We start from the raw sequence: 25,034 nt of genomic DNA on the forward strand, positions 1-25,034 counted from the left end.
TTTTGGTGTCGAGTGCCCCTTCTTGTTGTCTTCTTGTTGTGTTTGTGCTAAATGCTAAGTATGTATGTAAATACCTGGCCGATTTGCAAAGTACTCGCATTCGTGAATACATAAATAATTGTTTGCTGAGTACTCGCAGTTTTAGGTGAAAGTAAAGCAATTTGTTTAATTAATTGCACGCAAGCCTCCGCAACACAACAACAACAACAACCAGTCAGTCAGTCAGCGAGTAGATTTGTGTGCCAAGTTTATGCCAAGTTTATGAAGCGGAATACTCCACTTACGCCAAAACAGTGTGAACATACATAAATACTTACATACATACATACATACGTAGTGCAGATACTCGTCGTATTCTATATCGAGAGCGTTTACCTTTTGGATATCTTTGGATAAAGCGCAACAGCTTAAACGTTTGAGCACAAGGATTTAACTGTTAGAGGTGAGTGAAAATTTTGAGACTAAAGTTCGAAAGAGTGGGAGAGGGAGACAAAGAGCGAATGAAAGAGAGAAGTTGAGAAACAGCGAGGATCTACCATATATGGTGTTCGCTATAAAAGTGAAAATAAGCGTCACATAAACTAAACTAAATTAACAACTTTAAAAGAAAATAATAGTTTTAAGCAACAAGTTTAGTAGATCCCTTTAAAACAGCTATGAACAAATTAAAATTATATTTAAATAAATATTTTTTCTTAAAGTTTACTTTAACAAAGTTTGTTGCCATTTATAAATTCCAAAGATCAGAAAGAGGTCAAAAACTTATTAAAAAAAAAAGAATAGAATATGAAGGAGAAGCAAAACTCGACAGCATAAAATCATTAATAAACATTCTTGATGCCTTAGGGAAATATCAAGAGATGTTCTGGAAGAGTAAACATTATAAAGGATTATAATTGATTGTTTATGCTGAACTGCTGAAAGTACCGTTCCTCCTCATATTGCTCATTCAAAACTAGAACTAGATCTTTACACAACAAATCAATAAAGCAATCAGTTCGTGTTTCACCCCAAAACAGTAGTAATAACTAATGCTCAATTTAAAATCATTTGTCTAGGCCTTTTTTTTATTTGGATGATCTGAAGTAAAGTAGCAAATTGTCTTCCACACCTAAAAACCCATTACTAATGAGTTCATTCTTAGGCTAATTCGATAATAATACATCGAATTATGAATATATTTATGTGCAGGTCAAAAATTGAATAGAATTAAGCAAATATGCAAACTTACAGCAACTCAAAAGCCATTTTCTGTGTCGCAACCCAATTCAATTTCAATTTGAATTCCAATTCAGAGTCCCCATTCCCAATCCTATTCGAAATTCGAATTCATGTCAAGCGGGAGTTTTGACTGTTTTTATTTGTTTAGATGACGCTTTGGCAAAACGGTCAAGCCGCCTTTTTGGCAGCCAGCGCTAAGCAGAAAATATGTCGCATACTCTTGTATTTGACGTATCTGATAGATACATTTGCTATTTGGCCGTTCTGGTTTTAAGTGGCTAACAAACAAGCTCGTAAATAGCCAAATACACACAACCCATTATATATGTGTGTGTGTGTGTGTGTGTATGTGAGTGTATTTTGTTGGTTAACTATTTTTATTGACTTTAGCTTTGACGTTTGACACCTTTGCGCTTTTGTTTACGATTTCGGCCAATGGGAAAGAACTGATTTTTTAAATAGAGCCATGTAAAACACACAAATAAACTGGTAAAACAACATGAGGGCTAGCAATCAAATGAATTACGATTTTCTAATGTAAAGCTAGTCGAAAGCAATTCTTTTAAACTTTGAGTCACGTTCAGTTCAGCGAAGGGATTATGGATATTTCTAATAAAATTAGTCTTGCAAAAAACTATTCATAATATTTATTTGCTGCTGTAAAGTGTATTCTTATGTTATAAAACCGGAAAATTGTTAAACACCTACAACAAAAGTTAGGGGTGGGCTTTACGATCCAGTTTGCGAACCAGTTTGCAGCAATATTTAAATAAATTTCAAACATTCCTTAAAATTAAATGTATTTTCTTTGCGTTTAGTAGAAATTCCAGACTTAACCGCTTCGACTTAAAGTCTTTTAGCATAATTAAAAACAGTTGAAATTGATTTATTAAAAATATCTGAGGTATTGGCTAAATCCCGGAAAAACATGTTTCGGAATGTTTTTTATTTCGAACTGCACACAAAGAGTACAAATATTCTATTGTATGAAAGCCTTTTGAGTCGTATACAGATTGTAACTTGCGATTATGAGAATGAAGAGAGGAGAGACGAGGAGAGAAGAGAAGAGTGGAGAAACATGAGTCGCTCGTGCCGACACACCTGAGAGTTAACTGAAAAGAGTGATCGAATCGAATGGCTGGCATTATTGAAACATTACGAGATCATTTTATAGGGTCGCAGCAGTCAAAGCGAAAGGGCCACAAAAAAAGAGAATTTATACTTGGAGAGAAACAGACACCTTTGTCAGCTCCAATCAAAGATCACAGATCAAGCTTGCTTTTTTAATTACCAATGGGTCCAGCTGCTGTTGTTGTTGTTGTTGTCGTTGTCACTGTTGCTGGGTGTTTGATGGGCGCATAATCGAGACCGTTATGCTGCGGCGGCGACAACTTGATGCTGGCCCACTTGCGGCTGTCAAACGAAGGTGCGAGGCGAGGGGAGCGGTCCTTTTGTCTATGGGCCAATTGTCCGTTAAGTGCAGCAGAGCAACTTGTGATCTGATCTCGGATTGCATAAGCTGCCAGTAAAACATATTTTTCACTGTCAGACATTTTTGTTGTTGTCTCGTTGTGTGTTGGTTTTTTTTCCTTAAGCTATTTGCCCCCTTGGCTGACATCACGCGACAGTCGAGCAGCAAAAATGCTGTTTCGGTGGCATTTTTGGTGGCCCAAAAAAAAAATATAAAGAAAAAGAAAAGCACACGAATTGCGCCTACATAATTTAAATGTCAATGAGCGAAAGAGCAGACAGAGAGACAGAGACAGAGAGGCAGATAGAGACAGACAGACAGTCGGACAGTCAGACAATGATACTGAGAGGAAACAGCTGGGCTGGTTAGCTGGGCTGAGCAGAGAGTCAGAGTGACCCAATTTCGAGGAGCCACTGTTGTTGCCCCAGCCAGCCAGCCAGCCTGCTTCTGCTTCTGCTTCTGCTGCATGCAACCAAAGCTTAACTCGAGAAAAATAAAAATAAAAACACAGAAACACTTTCTCTTGATCGGGTTCTGCCCGGACGACACCGACAACCGACTGGCAGCCAGCGTCTGCAATTAAGAGAAAATTTAATTTTGAATTTATTAAACACACGAAAACATACGAGCTAAAGCCAAAGTCATTTGGTTCGTTCGTTTTCACATAAATCAAAAAATACAAAAAAGAAGAAAAAAGTTTGCCCTGCTCTCATACTATAATTATTAAGAGGCCAGGTAGAAGCTCAGGTTGAAAGCACCAGCAGCAGCAGCAACAGAATCATAATTAGCCACGTTATAGATTGGACTTCTTTAACGAGTGATAAACAATCGCATTGTTTATCTTTTGTTGCTTGTTCTGTTTGGCTTTTGTTTAACCTTTTCTGCACAATATCAATCTGAACAGATTTGTTATTTCTGAATTGTTTGAGATGCTATCGATATGATGAAGTAGGAGGAGTTTGTCAGAGATATAGAGAAAAAGATTTTGAGGCTAAATTCTCTCATTAATTCTTAAGCGGAATTTAGTAAAAGTTACGAATAGAAAACTGTAGAACTAAATGGAATATTTTGAACGTGTTTATTAGCTGTGAATGGGCTTAAGATTGCACATATTAGAGGAAGTATGAATTGCGGCAGAATCAACAGATAACTCAAAAGATATTATTAGACCTATAATTCCGCATTTACAATTTAAGTAAGCTAACTGTAGAAGCAAACAAGTTGGGACCAGCACATTTCCTCCTAATAGTAGGAAATTCTTTTCTCATAATCAAAGCGATTGATTTACTCGCACTTAGACGCTTGGCTGCCTGAGTAGCAGGCCCATGTTAAGTCGTAATGCCGCAATCAAAGTAAAGTTACAAGAGTTGTGGTAAAGAGTCTAATATCTCAAGAGCGCAGAAGAAGTAGAAGAGGCAAAAAAAAATAAAAAAAAAATAAGAAAAAGAAACCCGTTCCATATTCAAGTGTTTGCACTAGGCTTGACAGCAAAGCGCAGCCGATGGAATTCCTTGAGAGTATCAGTTACAAAACGTTTCAATTTTTGCTGCCTCACTGCGCCGTGTCCATTTGGAAAAAAAGTAATTTCGGATCGGTTATCGTTGACCATTTGTTTGTTTTGAGCCATTTTAACACGCGCTTGCGCCCCCGGCCATAAATGAGACCAACAAACAGACAGACTGACAGAAAGACATATGGACAGACGGAAAGTCAGAATAGACAGACAGATACTTGGGTGAAGTTGAACAAATAATGAAATAATGGGAGAGAGAAATAAGATACTTTTTGGCACATAGTTAAGAATACTAACCAAATTGGTTATAAATAAATCGATGAAATTATTTAGATAGCTAACCGAATGGGTTTTGCTTTGAATTGGCTATTGAATCGCAATCTGTATCTGTATCGCGTTCGCCATCCGTATCTGTATCTGTATCTGACTTAATGTATCTGCGCTTGACTGCCACCGCAATATGGCTATAAATGGCTAATGACAATCGATTTGCATAAGCAACGTAATTAATCTTAGTAATAACTAGAAATCGAACCGAATCCAAATCCGAATCAGAAACAGAAACCGAAACCCAAGCACAACAAACACAAATCACAGCCGGAGGCTTGAAAATTATATGAAATTTTCAGCGTGTATCTTTTAGTATGATTAATGAATGGAACCAAAAAACGACAGAGTCAAATCGAGTGAATAGCGATGCGATGGCCACAGCTAGCTAAGCACCAGCTTATCGAAGGGACTGTCTTTCGTTATTCAAATGATTATTAAAGGGCGTAGAAGGCCACATCTATTAGTGTCACGTCTATGCGGCTAGAACAGAGAATTCGTTCCCCGGCCAAAAACCCGAGGAAACGACAGAAGAAAGAAACCTCAAACCTCAATAACCCATTGGCGATAACACCAACGCCTGGTCAGTTCTTCTTGCTGCCACATTGTTGCATATTAATGCGGCATGCCAGCTTCAAACAGTTAGTTCCCTGTACGGCATATTAATTATGAAATTTCTTCCCCACCAACCAATATACATATCTCCTGTCCAGGTGTCTGTGTGAGTGTGAGTGCCAGTGTGTGCGTGCCTGTGTTTTTATTTCTGTTTTTTTTTTCACATTTTGTATCTTTCACGGTCTCTCTCTGACTTTCTGGCCTTTCACTTCGGAATGCGGTAGCCGCAAAAAACTGCCCATAAAGCACATAAAAATAAAAAGCCGAGAGGGGGCAAAAAAATATATAAACACATACTCAAGCCGGTCAGTTCGGATTCCATTTAGCGGTAAGCAGTGCAATCAGATTTTGACCACATATTTTGGCCAGCCTGTTACGCGTTCTTCTTTTCGTGCCATAAAATACGCACAGTGAATTTTTCTGATTTATTTGTGCAGATAATGGAAACAAACATTAAAGCATAATAATGTGTGTAATTAAATGCAGAGTTTATTAATGTAAATTACAGAGACAATTAGCTTGGACTTTTCGGGTCTTCTTTTGTGATTATTAATTTTCGTTTCTTTTTACTATACTTTGCTTTTCTATTCAGAATAATTGAATCAACTTCAGACTCTCAGAATAGAAAAGAAAATTAAATAGTCATCTTAATTATATTTGCATAATTTTATGAATTACCAAATTCAACAACCTTTTCATTAATCATTATTCATAGATATTCGACATTTGCTTACAATATGTGTAAATAAGAAATTTCCCTTTAGAATTCAATTCTCCCAACATTCTTTGAAGTTATTGCAAAATTCTAGTTCTAATTTGAAATTTTTGCAACCTTTCTGGCATTCATGCCACACTTGTAGTTCCACAGAACTTCGTTTCTATTTAAAGCGCTGCTCTCGTAAAAATAAAACAATACTCTAAAAGAATTTTTGTAGAATATCTTTAACTGAAATCACAGTTCGTGAAAAAAATAAACAAAATACAGACGTAGAAAGAAGAAATAATACTCCTTAGCTCTGTTGGCCATAAACTGTGTAAATTGATATCATTGACTAGACAGAATCATTGAGAGAGTTCACAGAGCTTTCTCGCCGGAGCCCCATAAATCTGCCAAAGAGCATCCGAGAGCTGGTGACTTGACTAGAGGCTGGGACGATGGGACAACTGGATGGAGTTGGACAGCGACTAATGCCGTTTAAAATGCGGCAATTTAGCTGCTATTTATATGGGTATCAATCGACGTTCTTTCGATTATCGACTCTCAAAGCAGGCACACTTAATTAATGCACTCCCCGGCACAGAAGAAGAGCCCATAAAAAATATATACACAAAAAGAAATCTCTCTGTGAGATGACCTCAAATGGTTAAATAAAGCTTTTGATAACGTTAAAGGGCCAAACGGTTCAAATGCTGAGCAAATATTTAAGACACGTTTGCGAGCTCAATGTGAACTCTTCATTGAGTGCTCTTCTCGAACCCCATTAACAACGGAAGCCCGCACAATAAACATCTGCTAAAATTATGAAATTCATAAGGTCGCCTTGACGAGAGAAAGAGAAAGAAAGAGCGACGAATAAAATCCAAGCAAACCATTAATCATAAAACGTATAACGGATGGTTAGCTCCGACATATGTCGAAGAGTCGTTGTTCGAGGCTTGTAATCGTAAAACAGCTGAAAAGCTAAAGAAGAAACATTGGCGTATCTTCAAAGAGTGATTTTAGAGAGTAAACTAGGCGTTGGCAATGCATTCTCATCTCGCACTCTCGCCCATCCACACATCCATCCATCCATCCATGCTAAGCTATCCAAGCATCCGTCCCCTTGGGCACTTCCGATAAGATCGCACTACAGTGTTCAATAGAAACAGAAAACTGAACAGAACAGAAGACAGACAACAGACAGCAGACACTTCGGCCTGCTATTTGCCTGAACTTGAGCATTTTTTACCAGGAACGATAACACAACTAGCTACATAACAAGTTGGTGTGATGCACTTGAAGCTGCTCAACTTGATGATGCCCTGTTACCAAAGAAAATAATCATATATTAGGGCTCAAAAGTGTATGCACTGCGAGAAATATGTTGTCACCAGTTACAAAACCGAATTAAAGAAGCGCGCAAAAGATGATTTATTACATAATTAAACTAAGCTTGAAAAATAGATTTTACATATATTTAAGTTCTGTCAAAAAGAATTAAAAAATACATATAATAAATCATGATTTGTTGATTATTCGATTTCAAAAAATCGTTGACTGTCAGATTGTTTCTAACGACCTTTGTCAAAGTTTCGAATATCAAGTATACGCTTAAATAGGTTGAGAATTATGAGCACAGGCCGTTTAAAAAGAGCTTTGTGTTGGTGTTTATGCTGTAATTTGATACGAAGAGCTGTGAGTTGAGCACGCGATCTCTTATTGATTTTAATTATTTTTTTTTTGTTAAAAGTTATTTCCTGAGATATTCTGAATATTTATTCTGTATATTGCAGAAAACTTTTACTCAAAATATGCCTCTTCCGTTGGCTTATTGGGTGCTGGGTATATAAAAAGCATTTTTATAGCAGAAATGCCTGACATTATGGCCGGCAACAATTTTCAACGAAATGAAATCGAACGGCATTGATTGCATGCCAATGTGGCTCCAAAGTTCTTGGCTGACACCTGCAGCCAGAGCCCAGACAAGTAACCATTTATAGAGTAGCAAGACGATCAACAGACGATCAACTTTCAAGGCGAATGACGCAAAGCACGCAATGCTACCGCTTCGTTCCTCCTCCTGTTGCCTTCATTCCTCCTTCAACAACTCCGCCCCTGCCTCTGTCTCACTGTCTCCGACTCAATCTCAGTCTCTCTATCAGTGTCTGCGACTCTCGTTGGCTTTCTCTGGCGACGCTGCTGTGGCTGCTGCTGCGTTAATTATTATGAGCAGAGGAAGTGCAGACGACTTTGGCAGCGACTAATTGCACTCGCGGTTGCTTCAGTTGTAGAACTAGCCTTAGAGGCTAGACTACAACAAACAACAAACTGGCGACAACAAAACGCGTTCAATGTCTGCGCTTTGCCAATCCACTTCAATCAACTTTTAATATTACTATTTATTTGTCCACTTTCAGTGTTACAACATGCTGCGTCTGTAGATATAAATATCAGCTATAAAATTGTGTTGCCAAAATGCCCACTCGCCACAATTGGGATACAGAGCGCGTGGGCGTGGCACATTTAGCGGGCGCACTGAGTCCGCTTTGCATAACAGATGCCAATCATGAGATACTGCGCCCAAAGCCGCGAAGGTAAGAAGAAAATTTTACAACTTTTTTTAAAATTATTTTTGCTTAAATCATATTTATAATGTTAAGTTAAGTAAAGTTTATTCTTGGTTAAATCATATTCTTAAGTTAATGTCTACTTGTTAATTTGCCATACCATGACCATGTCGTTAGAGCATCCAACAACCCACAGATGGCGCTAACTGACTTTTATACGAGCTGCCTGAAAGTATGCAACAATTTTTGTTTGACATTCGTGACATGCATTTATTCGTGTAAATTATTTGACGCGGGTTTTCACGCCTTTATGACTTAAGCTCCAGAATGTTATAACAAACATACAAGAAATTGCAGCACGCTGTTATTGTTTCTAAATGGAAAATTCAGTTATTTTTTCAATTACCACAGCATAACAATTATATTTTCTAATACATATTTCAAAATCTTTGCTGTAGTTTCAGACTATATTAGCATCGATACTTTCTGTTAGTAACGCCTTGAAGCTGCTTAAGTATCGATGGTGCTTAAAGAGATAGTTTTTTGCGTTCTTGGTTCTTGTTTGTTTTATCTCTCGGCTGTTGTTTCCGATAGGTCTCGAGTCGAAGTCCAAACAATGGATACTATTTTTGGTCTTGGACACTTGCATGCACAATTGTGCACAAAAGCGTGAAGCGTCCAAACGTTGAATGGACAATAAACTTTACTTTTGTTTGCTGTCCCTCTTCTCATCTACTTTTTGTTGCTGTCTTTTTTTTCGTTCTGAACTGCGACCAACTTCTTTTCGGAAGTGGCAGTAATACCATTACACGCAACAAAAACAACAAAATAATGGCAACAGCAAAAGAGTCAGACCATTTTTAGGAAATCTACAGACAGTTTTTTCTATTTGTTTTTTTGATTTTCTTACTATTGTAGAAGAAGACTCAGATGAAGAAGAAACGGGTACAAGACGTCTAGATATCTTTTTGAAATCACATTGTGAAGCCGGTCAAGGTTAATTTGGGGAAAATTAATGCCAACGTTGTCAGTGTCAGACGGAATAGAGCAGAGAAGATCTTCACTTCTGCACTTGGTCATCGGATGTGGGCCAAAAAACAATCACAAACTTGTTTTATGACTTGACGCTATGAATATAGTTATTTTTGGAAAAATAACTCAGTTAGACTATTGCCAGTCACTATACATTCAACTAATTCAATTTAATTGAAAACTCTGCATAACTGTTGATGAACATATATCAATTTTTTGTACTACAGATTCGATTTCACAAGTAGACAAAAGCCGCAACAATTGCAGATTTCAATCTCTTCGAGATGTCTCCGTACGTGTGTGTGTATGTGTGTGTGCTTGAGAGTGTGTGTGATGCATGTGCACAACAGAAGACAACACAGGAAGCCGAAATATGACTGGCATTTTGGAAACTTTTTGCATGGACAAACAATTAAAAAGCTAAGGTTTTGAAATACGTGTAACAACAAACAAATGACAGTACGAATAGAAATTCACACAAATGAAAGTGAAAATGGCAAAATGTGAATAATTAGCTGCAAACAATAACAATCATAATAATATATACACACAGCAAGCGAGCTGAAATAGGAAAAATTTACTCGAAATATTTGCCAGCCGCGCACAATTCGCTAGCTATCTGCTGACAACAACACCAACAACAACAGAAACTAATTGTATCTGTATCTGACTCGCGGCTGTTGCTATCTTTATCTACGCCAATGACAATGGCATACGCTTTGGGTCTCGGCCTGGGCATGGGCCTAGCCCTGGGGCCTGTGCAATGTTGGGGGCAATAAACCCCGCCATAGTTGTTACATTTTTCTATGAAGCATCTTCAATGCGACGACGACGACGTCGACGACGACGACGACGACGACATGAGGCAAGTGAAAATGTTGTTACCTTTTTACCTTGCTCGTGCCGCTGTCGCAGCCGCTGCCGCAGCCAGTGCCAACACTTTCTTTCACACAGATCGCGAGGCAGCGAGAGAGACAAAGACAGCGCCAGCCACATTAAAGTCAAGCGCAACGAAATCAGGCACATTATCCATACATTTGTACGTGTATCTGTGAGATACTTTTAACGCTTGTCAAAATATCTGAGACTGCAGTCAGCATTGCTGGACGCGAAAGTGTGGGAGTTGCTTGTGGCAGCCTAGTGTCAGCTGCTGCCCAGTCTGCCACATGCCGCATGCCACAGGCCACCAGCTAGCAGCTAGCAACTAGCAACTAGCAGCCACATGTTAGAGATAGTCACGTCAACGTCACTCGCTTGACTAATTAAGCCGTTGAAACCAAATGCGACCCTAAGTTGCAGCTCAACGGAAGCATCGCCCCGCGCCTCCAATCCAATGACCGCAACTGTTGCTCTCTTCCTCACTCTCTCTTCCTTTCCTCTTCGCAAAGTTGATGCTGATGCTGATGCTGCTTAATGAGCAATGTAAAGCAGGCGGAAAGATGCGGAAATCTTGTTAGCGCCCCAACACAATCAACGCATATATTTTGTATTCATGTACGCGCGTATCTATAAATGTATCTACAAATCAGGTGCAGATGTAATGATAGCTACTAAGGCATCAAATCTGGATATTACACAAGAGTCACACAGATAATAAAAGCACAAAACAAAACAACCAAGTGCTACGTTGATTGCTTTGCTTATAGTAGAGACCTTATATAAGCACTGCAATTAGCTGCATAAACAAAACATCCACAAAATACGACGAAAGCAAACTTATGACTACAACTATAATATGAATTCAGCGGCAGCAGCGGCAGACGCACATCAAAGTCTCGGCTGGTCTTTGACCCGCTTTACGTTTCCTGTTGTAAACCATAAACAAATAATACATAGTTTATTTTATTAATCAAATCGTGCATGGAGTCATTGAGTTGCCAATGTTTTCAGAGGCTCATAATTAAATACGCAATTTTTGCTTTACTTAATTAATTCAAATTTCAATTTCTTCCATGAATAATCTATGCTTCCTGAGTTCAACTACCACTTATTAAATCAACTAGTATTTAGGCGGGTAATTTCAGCAGACTAACTAGATACTTCTATTTTCTTAGTCACTTTTTTTTTGCCAACTACAATAATTATCTTAAAAGATACTTTGTTTGCTCATCAGCAGTCATATATACATTTATTATTTAAATATTTCTAGTTTGTTAGCACATATCATCATTAAAATATTCTCAGCTTCTTTTCTCCTTTATAATCTCAAGTTTATATTTTGAGTTCACTATAAAAATATTGTCAAATTTTATATTTATTTTCCCTTTTTGGTATCTATTAGATTCCGTTTAAAAACGTTATTTGGATCAACATCTTCACTTTATCATGTTTGACAAGCCCTGATTTATCAACATATATTTAATAGAACCAGTTTTATTTTATTGCCAACTCTCTAACTATTCTTAACTATTTTAGTGTATGTAAAATGAGGTTGTGCATTGATTTCTAACTTTGACTACGACAATAAGATTTTCTATCTTTAGATCTAAAATCCTCTGTTTGTAGCACATTACATTTCGTAACGAATCGAGATTTACTACTGGATGAAATTCGGGTTTTCAGTTCCCAGACTTGAAGCAGTGACTTGACACAAACGTTTGCAACTCAAAACATTTAATGTCAAAATGTAGTGACGAAAAGTCTTTCTTTATCGCAGCTGAATTTGAGGTTTTCCAAGCTGCGTTGAATAGAAATCGACGCAAAGTCTTGAGTTAACCTTGCGAGAACATTAGCAATTAATTCTAATTATATTTATGTCTTAACGATGTTATTAATGGCCAACAACAGGCAAACAAGTTATACGTCTGCTCAAAGACCGAGTTCTAATGATCTACTAACTTTAAGTAAATGCCCAAAAACAATTTCCTGTTTGAATGTCGGCATGAAAAACGAAAGTTCTCTTTGAGGTTGGGCTCGGTTCGAGTAACTGCAGTAATCTCATTAGTTGGCCAACTCGCAATGACACACATACTCAATAGTTTTCGGATATTTTGGAATATTACTGCAGCCCCCAAAGGGCTGGGCAGAGATAATAGGTTTTTTTGTCTTTCGAATTTTTCTTTGAGGTTTTGCCTTTTGGCTTTTTGAATTGCAGTTGCCGCCTTTGGCCAGTTTTTCCACCTCTCCCCCTCACTCTCTGTCTTTTTCTCTCTCACACTCTTTGCGTTGGTCGAGTTGTTTTATAAACACGCAAATCTTACATTAAACTTTTGCTTTTTTGGCTCTTTTTGTTTAAGTCGTTTTTTTTTTGTTTCTTTAATATTTCTCTGTGTGTAATGGGTGTAAGCATATTTATAGTCTGTCATTACAATTCCGTAAATTAAACTTTTTAATGCGCAAATTGTTTCGTTCATAATTTTGTTTTTTTAAATAATTAACTACGCCAGCAAGTTGGGCTAGAAACCCCGTCAAAAGAGTGCACAGAAGAAAGTTATTGTATAATCCAACTAGCAAGTGTAGAGCGCACTCCTCTAGACGTGTCTTTTGCGTTGGTTTTTCCGCATTACGTGGGCGTTGTGTTCCCCTCCTCACTGGAATAGTATTTTCTTCTCTTCATCGTTCCATCTTTCGTTGACCAAATGACCAACGATTGGTCATAACTTTCTAATTGCGTACGCGTTTTGTGGTTTTTGGGCTGCAGGCCCTAGGATTCGATTCTTGCTTGAACCACACAAAAAGAATATGTTAAAGCTGCCCAATAAAATATAAAGAGCGAGAGAACCTCAAACAACCGTTAGATCAACAGCATCAGCATCAACATCAACATCAGCATGAGCGCTGTAAATTATTAGAAGCAGGTTACGCTTTACCAATTTATCACTGCTACACATGAAATGTATCTACAAGATGTATCTTGAGCCTCAACCTACGCGTGTCTGCACATGCTCAGAACACAAAACGTGATCTTGGACCTCAGCCTCAACCTGAGCTGAGGGAACCCAAGAGCTTCAGCTCCCAGCTGCTGTTGGCCAGGCGCGGAAGGAAGGAAGCTAGCAAAACGATCTGATAAGTGTCAAGATTGTATAACCTTCGAGTGTGTCCCAGGCCACAGCAGTCGGCCCCTCAAAACAGTTGTACATAATTAAATTCACAAACTCAAGGCACAGTGATGAGCAGCATAAAGTGATAGATTAAAGTTTAGTGTAGGCAATGTGTATTAGAAATAATGAAATCACTTTTATATGTTACTTGAGTAGAACAAAATATTTTTGTAATATTTTAATATCCAAAAATTGTATATATATTTTATATATGTGATATTTTGTAATATATAATTTACTCTGTTTAAATGCAAACATAAAAATGTATTTTTAATTTAATAATCCATACATTTTCAGAAATAAATATTCTATTATACATATATAAAAAGTAAAATTAAAATTTTGTTTTTTTATTTCTATATTTATTTAAAATATGTTGATATGTATTTTGTTGTATTAAAACTCGGTTAAAAACTAAGTTATTTTATTTTAATTTCATACATTCATAACATCGACTAAGAAATAAACTATTGTATTGCGCCAGAAACTATTTTAAAAACATTTCATTAAGTAAATTTGGAACAGGAATATGCTACTTTACAACATTATGTTTGATTCGAAAAGCAAATTAAAAACAATTTATTTTTGGAACTATGTCGCGTTTATTTTTAAACGACAATGCTGACCTCGAGACTGCTCCAACATATTCATAAATTATTAAGAACTGCTCATCAGAATAAAACATAGATACAGGCTGATAGTAAATCATATCTCATTTGATATATATTTGAAATGAAAAATGTTCACAGTAAAAGTGACTCGAAATAGTTTTTCCATCACAATCACCACAATCACAGTGACTGGGAAAACTTGCTCAGCGAGTATCGCTTTCAATGGGAGTACGCAGAGCTGTTGTGGGCTCTGCCCTGGAGTAAATCTCCGCCTGCTGTTGTTGTTGTTGTTATAGTTGTTGTGCTTCTACCTGCCCCTTGGCTGCTGTTGTCTGTTACAGTTGTGCCATTGTTTTGGTCACACAGCTGAGAAACAACAACTCACGGCAGCTGAAATTACCCAAGCCAAAGACCTGCAAGGTGGCATGGGCCCCAAAGGCAGCAGAGCCAGGCCTACGCCGCTGCATAGAGTACACACTCTGTGAAAAATCAGGAAAAACAGAGACGTACACAATGACTAGCGTTAACACAACGCTAGCGTCGACGTCAGCAGCTCAGCCAGCGTCGACTGCGAGCAGAGAAGCAGCGAGGCAGCAGCTGGGTTTGGCTTTGAAACCGCCGGCTAGCAGTTGGCAAGCTTCAGTCGAGCTTGATGTCTGAGCGCGCGTGGTAACGTCGAAGAGTTGAATCGGAGTTTTCGAATCTAAATCGGAATTAGAAGCGAGCGAGAGAGAGAGATTGCGACTGAAAGATTTTGTTTGGATGCGGTTACGGAACGTTGCGCAGACGGCGCTAGAGCAATGATAATTTATAATTTGCATAATTGTTGTTATTATTTTGTGTATTAAATTGTGTATGTCGCCGAACGTCGCAATTTCAGTGCAAAGTGAAATGAAACCAAAGCGAAAAATCTCAACATTTAAATTCTAAATCAACTTGCAACATCACCATCATCTTCATCGTGTATTCAACATTGGGATTTGCCTCATCATTGTCTCATCAACATGTACTGCACCAAAGATTGCACCTGTCGCCTTTGCCGCGAACTGCGCGATTACAAGCTGAAGAAGGCACCGCCACAGCAATCCAAGCAGCAGCAGCAAAAGCATCAGCAGCAGCAACAGAAGGGAGACAAGGGAGCGGGAGTGACGCCACCGAGTTTCCTGCTGGGTCGCATGCTAAATGAGAACTTCATATTGAGGCGACGCGGCATCTCGCTGAAGAACTTTCAGCCGCAATCGCTGCGCAACAGCGAAATGTGTCAGTTGGCTCCTCGCGATCTGCCACGCCCTACACAAACGCCCTCGCCTACGCCCATCGAAGAGTTGCCCGACTGGGCGGCAACACAGCGCAGACAGCCAGGCAATGGAAATGGGAATAGCAATGGGAATGGGAACGGGAATGGGAATCTAGGAGATCGAGAGGTCAAACCAAATCACAAGGTGGTCATCTATTTTGGTGACTCCATGAATCGAGGACAACCCGCAGATGCAGCAGCCAATCTGCGCTCACAGTTGCTGCAGGAGATGTGCCACAAACTGCAGGCCAATGGATCCAATGACAAGCTTAAGCCTAAGCCGAAGCCAGAGCCAGATCAAGAGGCGGCAGCAACAGGGCCAGATTTGGAGCTAAAGCAGCAGGCGAAGCCAGTGCCAGAGGCAGAGGCAGAAACGGAGGTGACTGCGGGTGGTGATGCTGATGAACTACCGCCCTACATTGAGAGCGTGCAGAATGGCGTAATTAATATCAAAATTGAAGGCAATTACCGGCGTGCCAGTGCGCTGGTGGAAACGGTGGCAAAGCCAACTCTAGCCGTTGTTGGCCAAATGAAACCCGATGCTCTTGCAGCAGATGATGATCATCATCATCGCAATGATGATAACCAAAACGACGACGACGACGACGACGATGATGACAGCGACCCTGGCCACGATGCGGAGACAGCCAGTCAGTCGGATTCATGCGATTGGAGCTACGTTCAGGAGTGGCGACGTGCTGCGAGACGGTAGTGAAAATATTTCAAATGATTTGCCATTATTTTTCGCCCATTTTTCACTCTGGGTTGTTTTTTTTGTCTGTCTTTCCACTCCAACAATTGTTGTCTGGGCTCCCATTCTAGTATTGTGAAAGCAAACTGGAGGCAGAGGGTTAGCCCAGTCAAAAAAAACACCCAAAGCCAAGCTGAATAGCAAGTGAAAACAGTTTCAATTTAATTTTTCCACCTTTTTTCATTACGTTTTGTTGCTGTTGGGCTTATTTGCATGGGATTCGATAGTAAAAGGGAAAATCTGAACTTGAAGATTGTATTCTTTATTACCTTTCTTATAATTTTTTCACTTTTTAAAAATTCAATTGAATTTTCACAGTTTTGTTGCTTTGCAGCTGCATCTTTAAGATATTCCTATGCGTTATTAATTAATTAAAATTAGCAGCTAAAAGTATGCAATGAAAATTTTCACTTTTTTAGATAAATTTCAGTTTGTGTATTGGGTGATTTTATGCTAAGTAAAACTTAATTTATAATTTGCAAACTATAGTCATATGTTTATTTTAGACTCCAAATTTATGAGCAGCTAAACTTGGTCAGCTAGACAAACAGATAAATATCTTTTAATTATACAATGATAAAATTCAAAAACTTCTCGCACTATTGTTTCAGCTTTTCCCATTGTATTTAACTCAAGTTAAAGTCTGTTAATATTTGGACTGCCAAATAAACTTGTGACTACTGTAAGAATGTCAAAAGGTCGGTGATCGCAGAATAAAGACGCGAGATCCATTAAATGGGAGCATGTCAATGCATTGTAAAAACAATTCAAAAACAATAAATCGCATTTAGCTGAACGCATTGTCAGATTTCCAGCTTCAAGAACAATAGACACTTTTCACAATAAAAGAAACTTTGCTGCCAAAAATTCTAGGTCAATCAGCAGCAGCAACATAAGAGGCAAGTTTTATGTTACAACATGAAATCAAAAATCATAATAAAACCAAACGATTTAATTCGCATCTTTTGGCGGCATGCAAATGAGTTGCTCGTAACTGGCTTTTCATTTTCTATTCCCCCTTTTATGTTTTTTTATTTTGACCGAGCCCAGTTAGAAGAAGATGATGATGATCGCAAAGACAGTGCAGAAATGTGAGAACAAAAATCTCAACCCACTTTCATAAACAAAAGGAAATGTTAAGCTCAGCCCGAACTCAGAATAGGGAATACTCTAACAAGTTAATGAAGAGAAGATAAGAGATGAGAAGTCGCAAATATCTATTATCATAATTATATCTGACATTTACTTAATATAATTTATTTATGCTGGTGACAAAATCGCAAGAAATTTGCATACTTAATGCCAAGGATTATTTAACTATTATTTCACAATAGTATACCTTATTGAGTTATTCGTATTGCTCATTCGGTTCTTTAGAGTATATTATGAGAGTGTGGCTCTGCTTTTAATTAGATGCCACCTTTCCTCCAAGCTGAAGCTCAAGCTCATGCTTAAGACCAGACCCAAGCCTCAGACCATTCTCAACGATACTTTAAATATGCAGATATATAGAAAAGGTGGCCAACTCGATTGGCACGACAGTGTGAAAGATAAGCGGTAATATGACAGATATATGACAGTCCGTTAGAAGCAGTTTTATTGTTTGTTTTGTCTCGTTCTGTTTTTGAATTCTAATGAGTTGCATAACTGAAGTGCTCTTTATGTGGGCCAAATTTTGCTATACGGTTGCTAACATATTTAAATGTGATTGCTTTCTTTTTTATTCCGCTTTTTATTTATTTCAGTGTATTAACTCATACGACAAAACTTCTTCCCGAATTTTAATAGATGTTTAAATATTAGTTGATTTTAATTCAAATTAATTCTTATTGTTCTACTGTTATATAAATATCTGCTCTTAGATTTGTTATTTAACTTCATATTTTGCTGAATGACGCATTTTTATTGAGCTTTACTTTTTATTTCTCTCGAAGTGTTTATAGGCACGAGTTGAATATAATTTAATTCATTTCAAAATTGTTCAATTGAAATTGAATTTTTGTGAAATAATTCAAATTCAGTCATTGACCTGCTTAGTGATTAAATAAATATCACATTTATATTTATGCATTAGAAATAATGTGGATTAAATTTTGCTTAGTATTGACAGAACTCGATTCCAATTACTTAGACGATTTGGCAAATATTGTTTATAATTATATGCAAAGTGTGTCTGTATAATTTAATTTCGTTAGAGACTGAACGTATTATCCTCACAATTATCGATTAAGAATGAAAGTTGAATGTATTTTCAATCTTTGAACTAGTATAAGACGTATAGATAATTGAATATATTTGATTTTTCATTATTATTTTAAATGGTATAACATATTTATTATATTTTAATATTTCCTTAATTTATTTTATTTCCATGTTTTTTAGTAGGAAAACATATTTTTGATTTCTTCATTGTCTTCATTTATAATATTGAATATTTACAATTTTATAAAATATAAAATATATTAATTTTAATTATAATATTAATATATTTAATATTTAAAATTTAAAATTTTCCCTAATACTATCAATAATATGTAGTATTCTGCTTGTTACTGTTTCCTCAAATTATTGTTGGATTGTTGTTTCTTATATTTCGGACTATTATTTAATAGTAAATCTTCCCTAAATTTTATTTGGATCTAAAATTACGAATTTGTTTTACTGGATATTTCAAATTTTCGCTATTATTAGGAAAGATTTATATTATTTGCTTGTATTGAATTTTAATTAATTTTTTTATATTCCAGACTAATAATTAATTGTAAATTTACTTCATTTTAAATTAAGATTTTCAATGTTACAAATTTACATTTTCTTGAATATTCTGGAAGGGAAAGTCTATATGACAATTTATGGTTAAATATAATTTACTATCAGTTATATCGCTTGTTTATTCTCTATACAAATTCCTTAAATTTCTAACTCTTAATTAATGGACAATTTTCTACTTTTCTTTTCTATTCTGCCGACAGACCGACCGGAAATTTGCCGCCCAACTTCGGGGGACAGCAGCCGCCGAGCCAGATGACGGGGTTGCCGCCGGTGCCGGTGTCGGCGCCCGTGGCGTTGCAGTCCCAAGCGCAGCTGCAACAGTTGCAGGGGGCGCCGCACACGCCGCAGGCCGGAGGCGCTGGATTGGCTGTGGCGATGGCCACGCCAGCACCACGAGTGTTCAAGGAGCTGGCACAGCAGCCGAACAAAGCGCCAGTGGGTGGCAGTAAGCTGGTGAGCAGTCCGCTGCCACAGCCACAGCTGGCCACCTCCGTGGCCAAGGGAGGCATGCCACAGCGGGCGGTAACAGGACCGGCTCGCCTCACAGTGCAGAGCACGCCAGTGAAGTCGCAGCCACCGCAGTTGAGCGGCAGTTTGCAGAGCTCGCCCAGTCGCCCCACGCTGGGCATTCCCACAGCGACGCCTCCACAACAACAGCAGCAACCACAGCAGCAAGCAGCTCCCAGACATCAGCATGAACAGTTTAGGGCGCTGCAGCGAGTACAGGAATGCCACAGCTCGTCGGATGAGAATCGCAGCTCAGGCCATGCCAGCATGTCGGACACAGGCGGCCACAGTTCCTCGCCAGCGGGTGGCATGACTTTGGGACCGCTGCCCGAGGATCGACTGGCTGCTGGGGTGACCAATCGCAGCACACGTTCGAGGCGGCATCGTGGCATCATGCCGGGAGGGAAGGCGCCGTGGAGCGGCACTGGGCTGGAGGACATCAAGTTGGCCATTCAGCACCTGACGATGCGCTCCCAGACAAGCAGCAGCACCTACAGCAGCCTTAGTGCCGGCTCGGAGAGTTCGGAGCCAGCGCGACGCCTGGGACGCTACTCCTCGCTGGAGACGGTGATCACGAGCACAAGTGCGGATGAGTTTGTGTGGGTGGATTCACATAATAGACTCGTGGAGCTGCAGCATCCGCCGTGGAGTCAGCAGTGTATAATGCGTGTGCTGCGCCACGGACGTTGCAAGCAGCAGGCGGAACAGGTGACCGTCGAGGTCATCTCGAGGCTGGGCTATTTGCTGCAGCGTGCGCTAGTGCGCATTGCCCGCGAGATTCAGCGCTTTTCGGCAGGCTTGGGACTGTGCTCCAAGCAGGAGGTGGCTGGCGCCTTTAAGGTGGTGCTATGCTCCACGCTGGCTGATTCCTGCACCAAGGCGTGTCTGCGTGCTGCAGCGATGTTCGCTGTACCCGGCGAGAGTGCGCTGAAGCAGAGCAAATCCGCTCGAGCTGGACTTCAGCTGAGTGTGGGCAGTTTCTTTCGATGGATGACGGATGCCCGACTGGGCAAATTTATACACGAATATGCGGCGGTCTATCTGTGCGCTGGCATTGAGAATCTGCTCGAGGAGATCATGCTGCAATGCGGCAATGGCAACGGCAATTCCACGGCCGCTGCTTTGGATCAAAGCATCGCGAGCAGCGGCGATTTCTGGGGTCTGCTGCAACCGTTTGCGCATCTGAATGCCGGACGCATTGCATCCGGCGCCTTGGCCATGCCCCGCTGGGCCAGCCCCTTCTCCCTGGCCACTTGTGTGGGTAGCATACGTGAGCTGAAGGAGAAGGCGCTGCGCACTCAGCAAGAGTTCCAGCATGCTGCCGCCTTGTCGAATGCCGCTCTGAGTGCGCTCTTCTATTTCATGCGCTGCTCCCAGCTGGAGCACACCGAGCTGGCGGCACAAAGCTCCACAGCTGGCCAAGCGCCGCCCAATAGTGGCACCCAGAATGTCCAGGAGTTGTGCTATGAACGTGCCTACGTCGTGTTGCCTCCACTGGCCGAGTGGCTGCGAGTCGCCTCCGCGCATGCCGAGCATCGCAACGGCCTCATGATCGACAAGGATGACATACTGCAGGTGAGAAAGTAGTATATAATATTATAATTATATAGAACATAAATAGTATATAAAAGTTACATTCGATAGAATGAGAAACCCTTTACATATTCTTTAGCGATTAATCGAAATTAAGAGCCACTAAGTTTAGTAAATGAGCAACTGGAATCATCTCTTTATTTTCAACTATTAAGCAGGTGTATTAAATTATATCTACAGTTAGAGAGGAAGCATTAATGTAAGAAACATATTGTCAATATTTAGACGTTAATAACAAGTAAGAAAACTACCGTCGAGTGTGCTCGACTGTGAGATACACGCTACCTATTTCGCAAAGAAAGCAAAACTGTGCGTAAACAGAAATACTGAAATATACCAAAGACTATATTTGGTAGATTGATAAGTAATACATTAAACACATATCATAGAATTTAAAGTATACCAGATTGTCAGACAAAGAAACTACTTCCCGTAATAACGAGGGTTTCTTGTCCATACAAAAGTACTCTATAGGTAGCGAGTATAAGAAGCGACTGATAGTTTAATGCCCATACATTTAGCTTCTCTTAGTATTTGTTAAATTTTTGCTTCTCGTATAGTATATTTCAATCACTGAAATCCCTTACCATAACTATCGTTACCCCTTGCTCTTGCAGGCTGCGCGTCTGCTGCTCCCCGGCGTCGACTGCCCCATACGCGCTGTGGCCCACGACGAGGAGCTGCCCACCAAGAAGACGCACTTCGGCAACAGCTGCAGCAGCAGCAGCTCGACAGGCGGCGGCAGCGTCACAGGCACCGCCAGCAGCTGTAGCTCGCCAGCGGCGGCAGTGAGCAGCATTGGCGAGGACACCTCCGAGCTAGGACGACGTGCCACCATCGGCGTGGCCTTTAAGCTGCTGCTCACCGGACGCGCTGAGCTGCTCGCTCAAGCAGCTCAGCTGTTGCCGCCCACCACACGCTACGATACGCAGAACAGCGCCGGATTGACTGCGTTGATGGTGGCCAGCATACGGAACGATGAGGTGGCCCTACATGCACTGCTCGACGCGGGCTGTGATCCCAATGTGGAGGTGCCAGCAGCGGGGAGCAATGGCTATCCGGCCATACAGCCGGACACACAGCACTGGACGGCGCTGAGCTTCGCCGCCAGTCGGGCCAACTATGTGGCACTGCGGATACTCCTGGAGCGTGGTGGCAAAGTGGAAGGCGGTGCACGCAGCAGCGAGGAGAAGTGCACGCTAACACCCCTCCAACTGGCTGCGGGCACAGGGAATCTGGAGATGGTGGCGCTGCTTTTGGCGCATGGCGCAAATGCTTTTCTCTCCACGCAGCAGAAGGACACGCTGTGCTTTGCTGCGGCGGCGCAGAAGGGTTGCTTCTGTGCCATCTCGGTGGCAGCGGCGCACGGACATCGCAGCTGTCTGCGCAAGCTGCTCACGCATCCCGTCTCGCCAGGCACACGAGATGTGCTCTCCCTAGAGGAGATGCTGGCCGAGGGTGATGTGGTCGGCGTGCGTGGCGCTGGAGCTGCCTCGGTTGGACCTGGAGAGGATTTGCTGCCGTTGCTCAACAAGACGCAGATCAAGCGGCTGCAGGAGGCCATGTACCACAGTGCTGAGAACAATCATCTGGGTGCGTAGGAAATCCAATTTTTAAGAGCTTATTTACTTAAAGTCGCTTCTCTCTCTTTGTAGATATTACCATTGAACTTCGCAAGCTGGGCGTGCCTTGGACTCTACATTGTTGGATGCATGCGCTGTCGGCTGCACATGAGCTGCGCCTTGATGCGGTCATTGATCAGCTGCTGCAGGACTTTCTGCAGGTGTGTCCCGATGACTACAGCGCCCAGTTTGTCAGCGAGTGTCTGCCCCTGCTCTTCAACATCTTTCGCAATAAGAACGAAGGCACCACGCTCCTGCTGGCCGACATCTTTGCCACCTGCTTCGGTTGGGAGGCACTGCATCCGCTGAAGGAACAGCCGCCCATGCAACCCGTGCAGGGCACACGCATCGATCCAAAGTTTGTCAACAATCCAGAGTTAAGCGATGTTACTTTTCGGTAAGTCAAACTTAGATTCCACATTCCACATTCCACATTTATTAATTTTAATTCCTTCACAGCGTTGAGGGCAAAATCTTCTATGGCCACAAGATTGTTTTGGTCACCGCATCGCCACGTTTCCAGAGCATGCTCAGCTCCAAGCTGAGCGATGCCAACAGCACACCAACTGTGCAGATCAACGACATACGCTATCACATCTTCCAGCTCGTCATGCAGTTCCTCTACAGCGGCGGCTGCAATGCCCTCGATGTCTCCCACGCCGATGTCCTCGAGCTGATGGCAGCCGCTAGCTTTTTTCAGCTGGAGGCACTCTTACGCTACACCGAGGCACGCTGCTCCGAAATGGTTGATGTCGACAATGTCGTCGCCATGTATATTCATGCCAAGGTGAGTGCCGGTTTTTAAGTTTGGGTAGAAATAGTTTTTAGCTTGCTTTTATAAAGGCAACCCATTAAAGTGTAGTTTATTATTCAAGTACCTTATTAACTTTACTAAAATTCTTGAATAGTTAAGATAACAAGCAGTTTTGCACTTTACTTTGTTTTTATAAATAATGCAAACATTACAGACCAAAGTGAGTGCTGCATTTTTGTCGGTTTTTGAGCTTGATTACAAATAGTGTTCAGCTTAAAAATTTCATAACTTCATTTATAATTACATAAGTTTAAAAGATATTCGATTATTGGAGTAGCTTACTAAATTTACTACCATTCTTACATAGGCAACATTACAAGCAGTTTTCTACTTTAGTTTGTATTTATAAATATTGTAGGCAGCATATATAAAAAACTGTATCACAATTCAAAAGATTAAATTTCAAATTTGGCACGGAAATTTTGACAAACTATCTTATTCTTATTTCGTATTTCGAAATTAAGTAATTAATATATTTTTACAGCTTTGAACTAATAAATAAAATAGTAAATACAAATAATTATTATTATTACATTTTTATATTCACTCACATTTGCATTGAATTTCAAAGAAATATTTCATAGTTAGAACGCTTTGTATTCCACGGAAATAAAAGTATTTATTGCCACTCATGCAAATTACAAATATTTTCGAATATTAAACGAAAGAAATCTTCAATTAAGGAATTAAAAAAAAATTATTTGACTATAAAACTACAAAACTATATTCACATTAAAATAGTACAAAGTAAGTATATATGAACAAGTGGAAAACTATTTTCAAATAATTAATTATACAAACGTAATTGATTTATTTTTGTTCTAATCAAATAAACAAAATTGTAAATTTCTAAAATTAATTTAGTTACTAGTTAAATAAACAAAATTGTGAATTTCTATAAATAAGTTAATCCATTTTAAAAGAATATCATTTTATTTTTAGTTACTTGGTAAATCAAAAGAGTTTTATACACGTTTAAGAATAGTTGTCTAATTTATAAACTTTGAATTTTTCGTTGCCAGGTGTACAATGCCAACAATCTCTTGGAGTACTGCCAGAGCTTTCTGCTGCAGAACATGGTCGCCCTGCTGACCTACGATGATTCCGTGAAGCGTCTGCTGTTTGCCAAGAAGATACCAAATCACGATGTGCTCGCTGGACTGTTGCACACGTTGCAGCAGCGACTGAAGAGCCGCAAGCCTGGAAATGCTGGAGGATTGCTCAACTCCTATCGATCGCCGCCGGCGACGCCAGTGAAGAAGTAGTAGAAATGCGTCTGATGTGCATAAGATGTATCTATGTCCTACTCACTTAATGTCATATTTATTGCATTGTTTTAAACGATATATAAACATTTGAGCTCTGTATTATATAATGCCCCTATATTATACTATATACTATATACACAATGTATACCCTATAATATACCCTGTACGAGTAGTTGTGTAGTTTGTACTCTCAACTTGTTCAGCGCACTGTTATTTTTAACGAACAGCTTAGCAATCGTATCCTGTAGTTAGTTGAAATTGTTTCTGAATTAATCGAACAAAAAACCTACAAAAAAACTACTATAAAAAATAC

The 25,034-nt window shown here is 39.9% G+C and overlaps 1 protein-coding gene across 2 annotated transcripts; it reads left to right on the forward strand.

Moving 5' to 3' along the window:
- Positions 1–204: 204 nt before the first annotated feature.
- Positions 205–25,032, forward strand: LOC132791608 (ankyrin repeat and BTB/POZ domain-containing protein 2). Of its 2 annotated transcripts, XM_060800610.1 has the most exons (7): positions 205–442; positions 8,265–8,441; positions 19,118–20,999; positions 21,635–22,610; positions 22,673–23,036; positions 23,099–23,426; positions 24,476–25,030. In XM_060800610.1, the coding sequence occupies exons 2-7, from the start codon at positions 8,323–8,325 to the stop codon at positions 24,716–24,718; spliced, it is 3,912 nt and encodes a 1,303-aa protein (XP_060656593.1). In that variant the 5' UTR covers positions 205–442; positions 8,265–8,322; the 3' UTR covers positions 24,719–25,030. The 2 variants fall into 2 exon arrangements, with proteins under 2 accessions (XP_060656593.1, XP_060656592.1); XM_060800609.1 differs by lacking the exons at positions 205–442; positions 8,265–8,441 and adding an exon at positions 14,784–16,102 and having other exon boundaries at positions 24,476–25,032.
- Positions 25,033–25,034: the final 2 nt, after the last annotated feature.

This window comes from Drosophila nasuta, chromosome 3 (genome assembly GCF_023558535.2).
Source record: "Drosophila nasuta strain 15112-1781.00 chromosome 3, ASM2355853v1, whole genome shotgun sequence".
In the NCBI taxonomy this organism is placed as follows: Eukaryota; Metazoa; Arthropoda; class Insecta; order Diptera; family Drosophilidae; genus Drosophila; species Drosophila nasuta.

Bases quoted from the DNA above. Each gene is read 5' to 3' on its own strand.
- LOC132791608 (XM_060800609.1), top strand. From the start codon at position 15,102: ATGTACTGCACCAAAGATTGCACCTGTCGCCTTTGCCGCGAACTGCGC. The intron at 21,000-21,634 runs GTGAGAAAGTAG...TTGCTCTTGCAG, and splicing joins ACAAGGATGACATACTGCAG to GCTGCGCGTCTGCTGCTCCC. The intron at 23,427-24,475 runs GTGAGTGCCGGT...TTTCGTTGCCAG, and splicing joins CCATGTATATTCATGCCAAG to GTGTACAATGCCAACAATCT.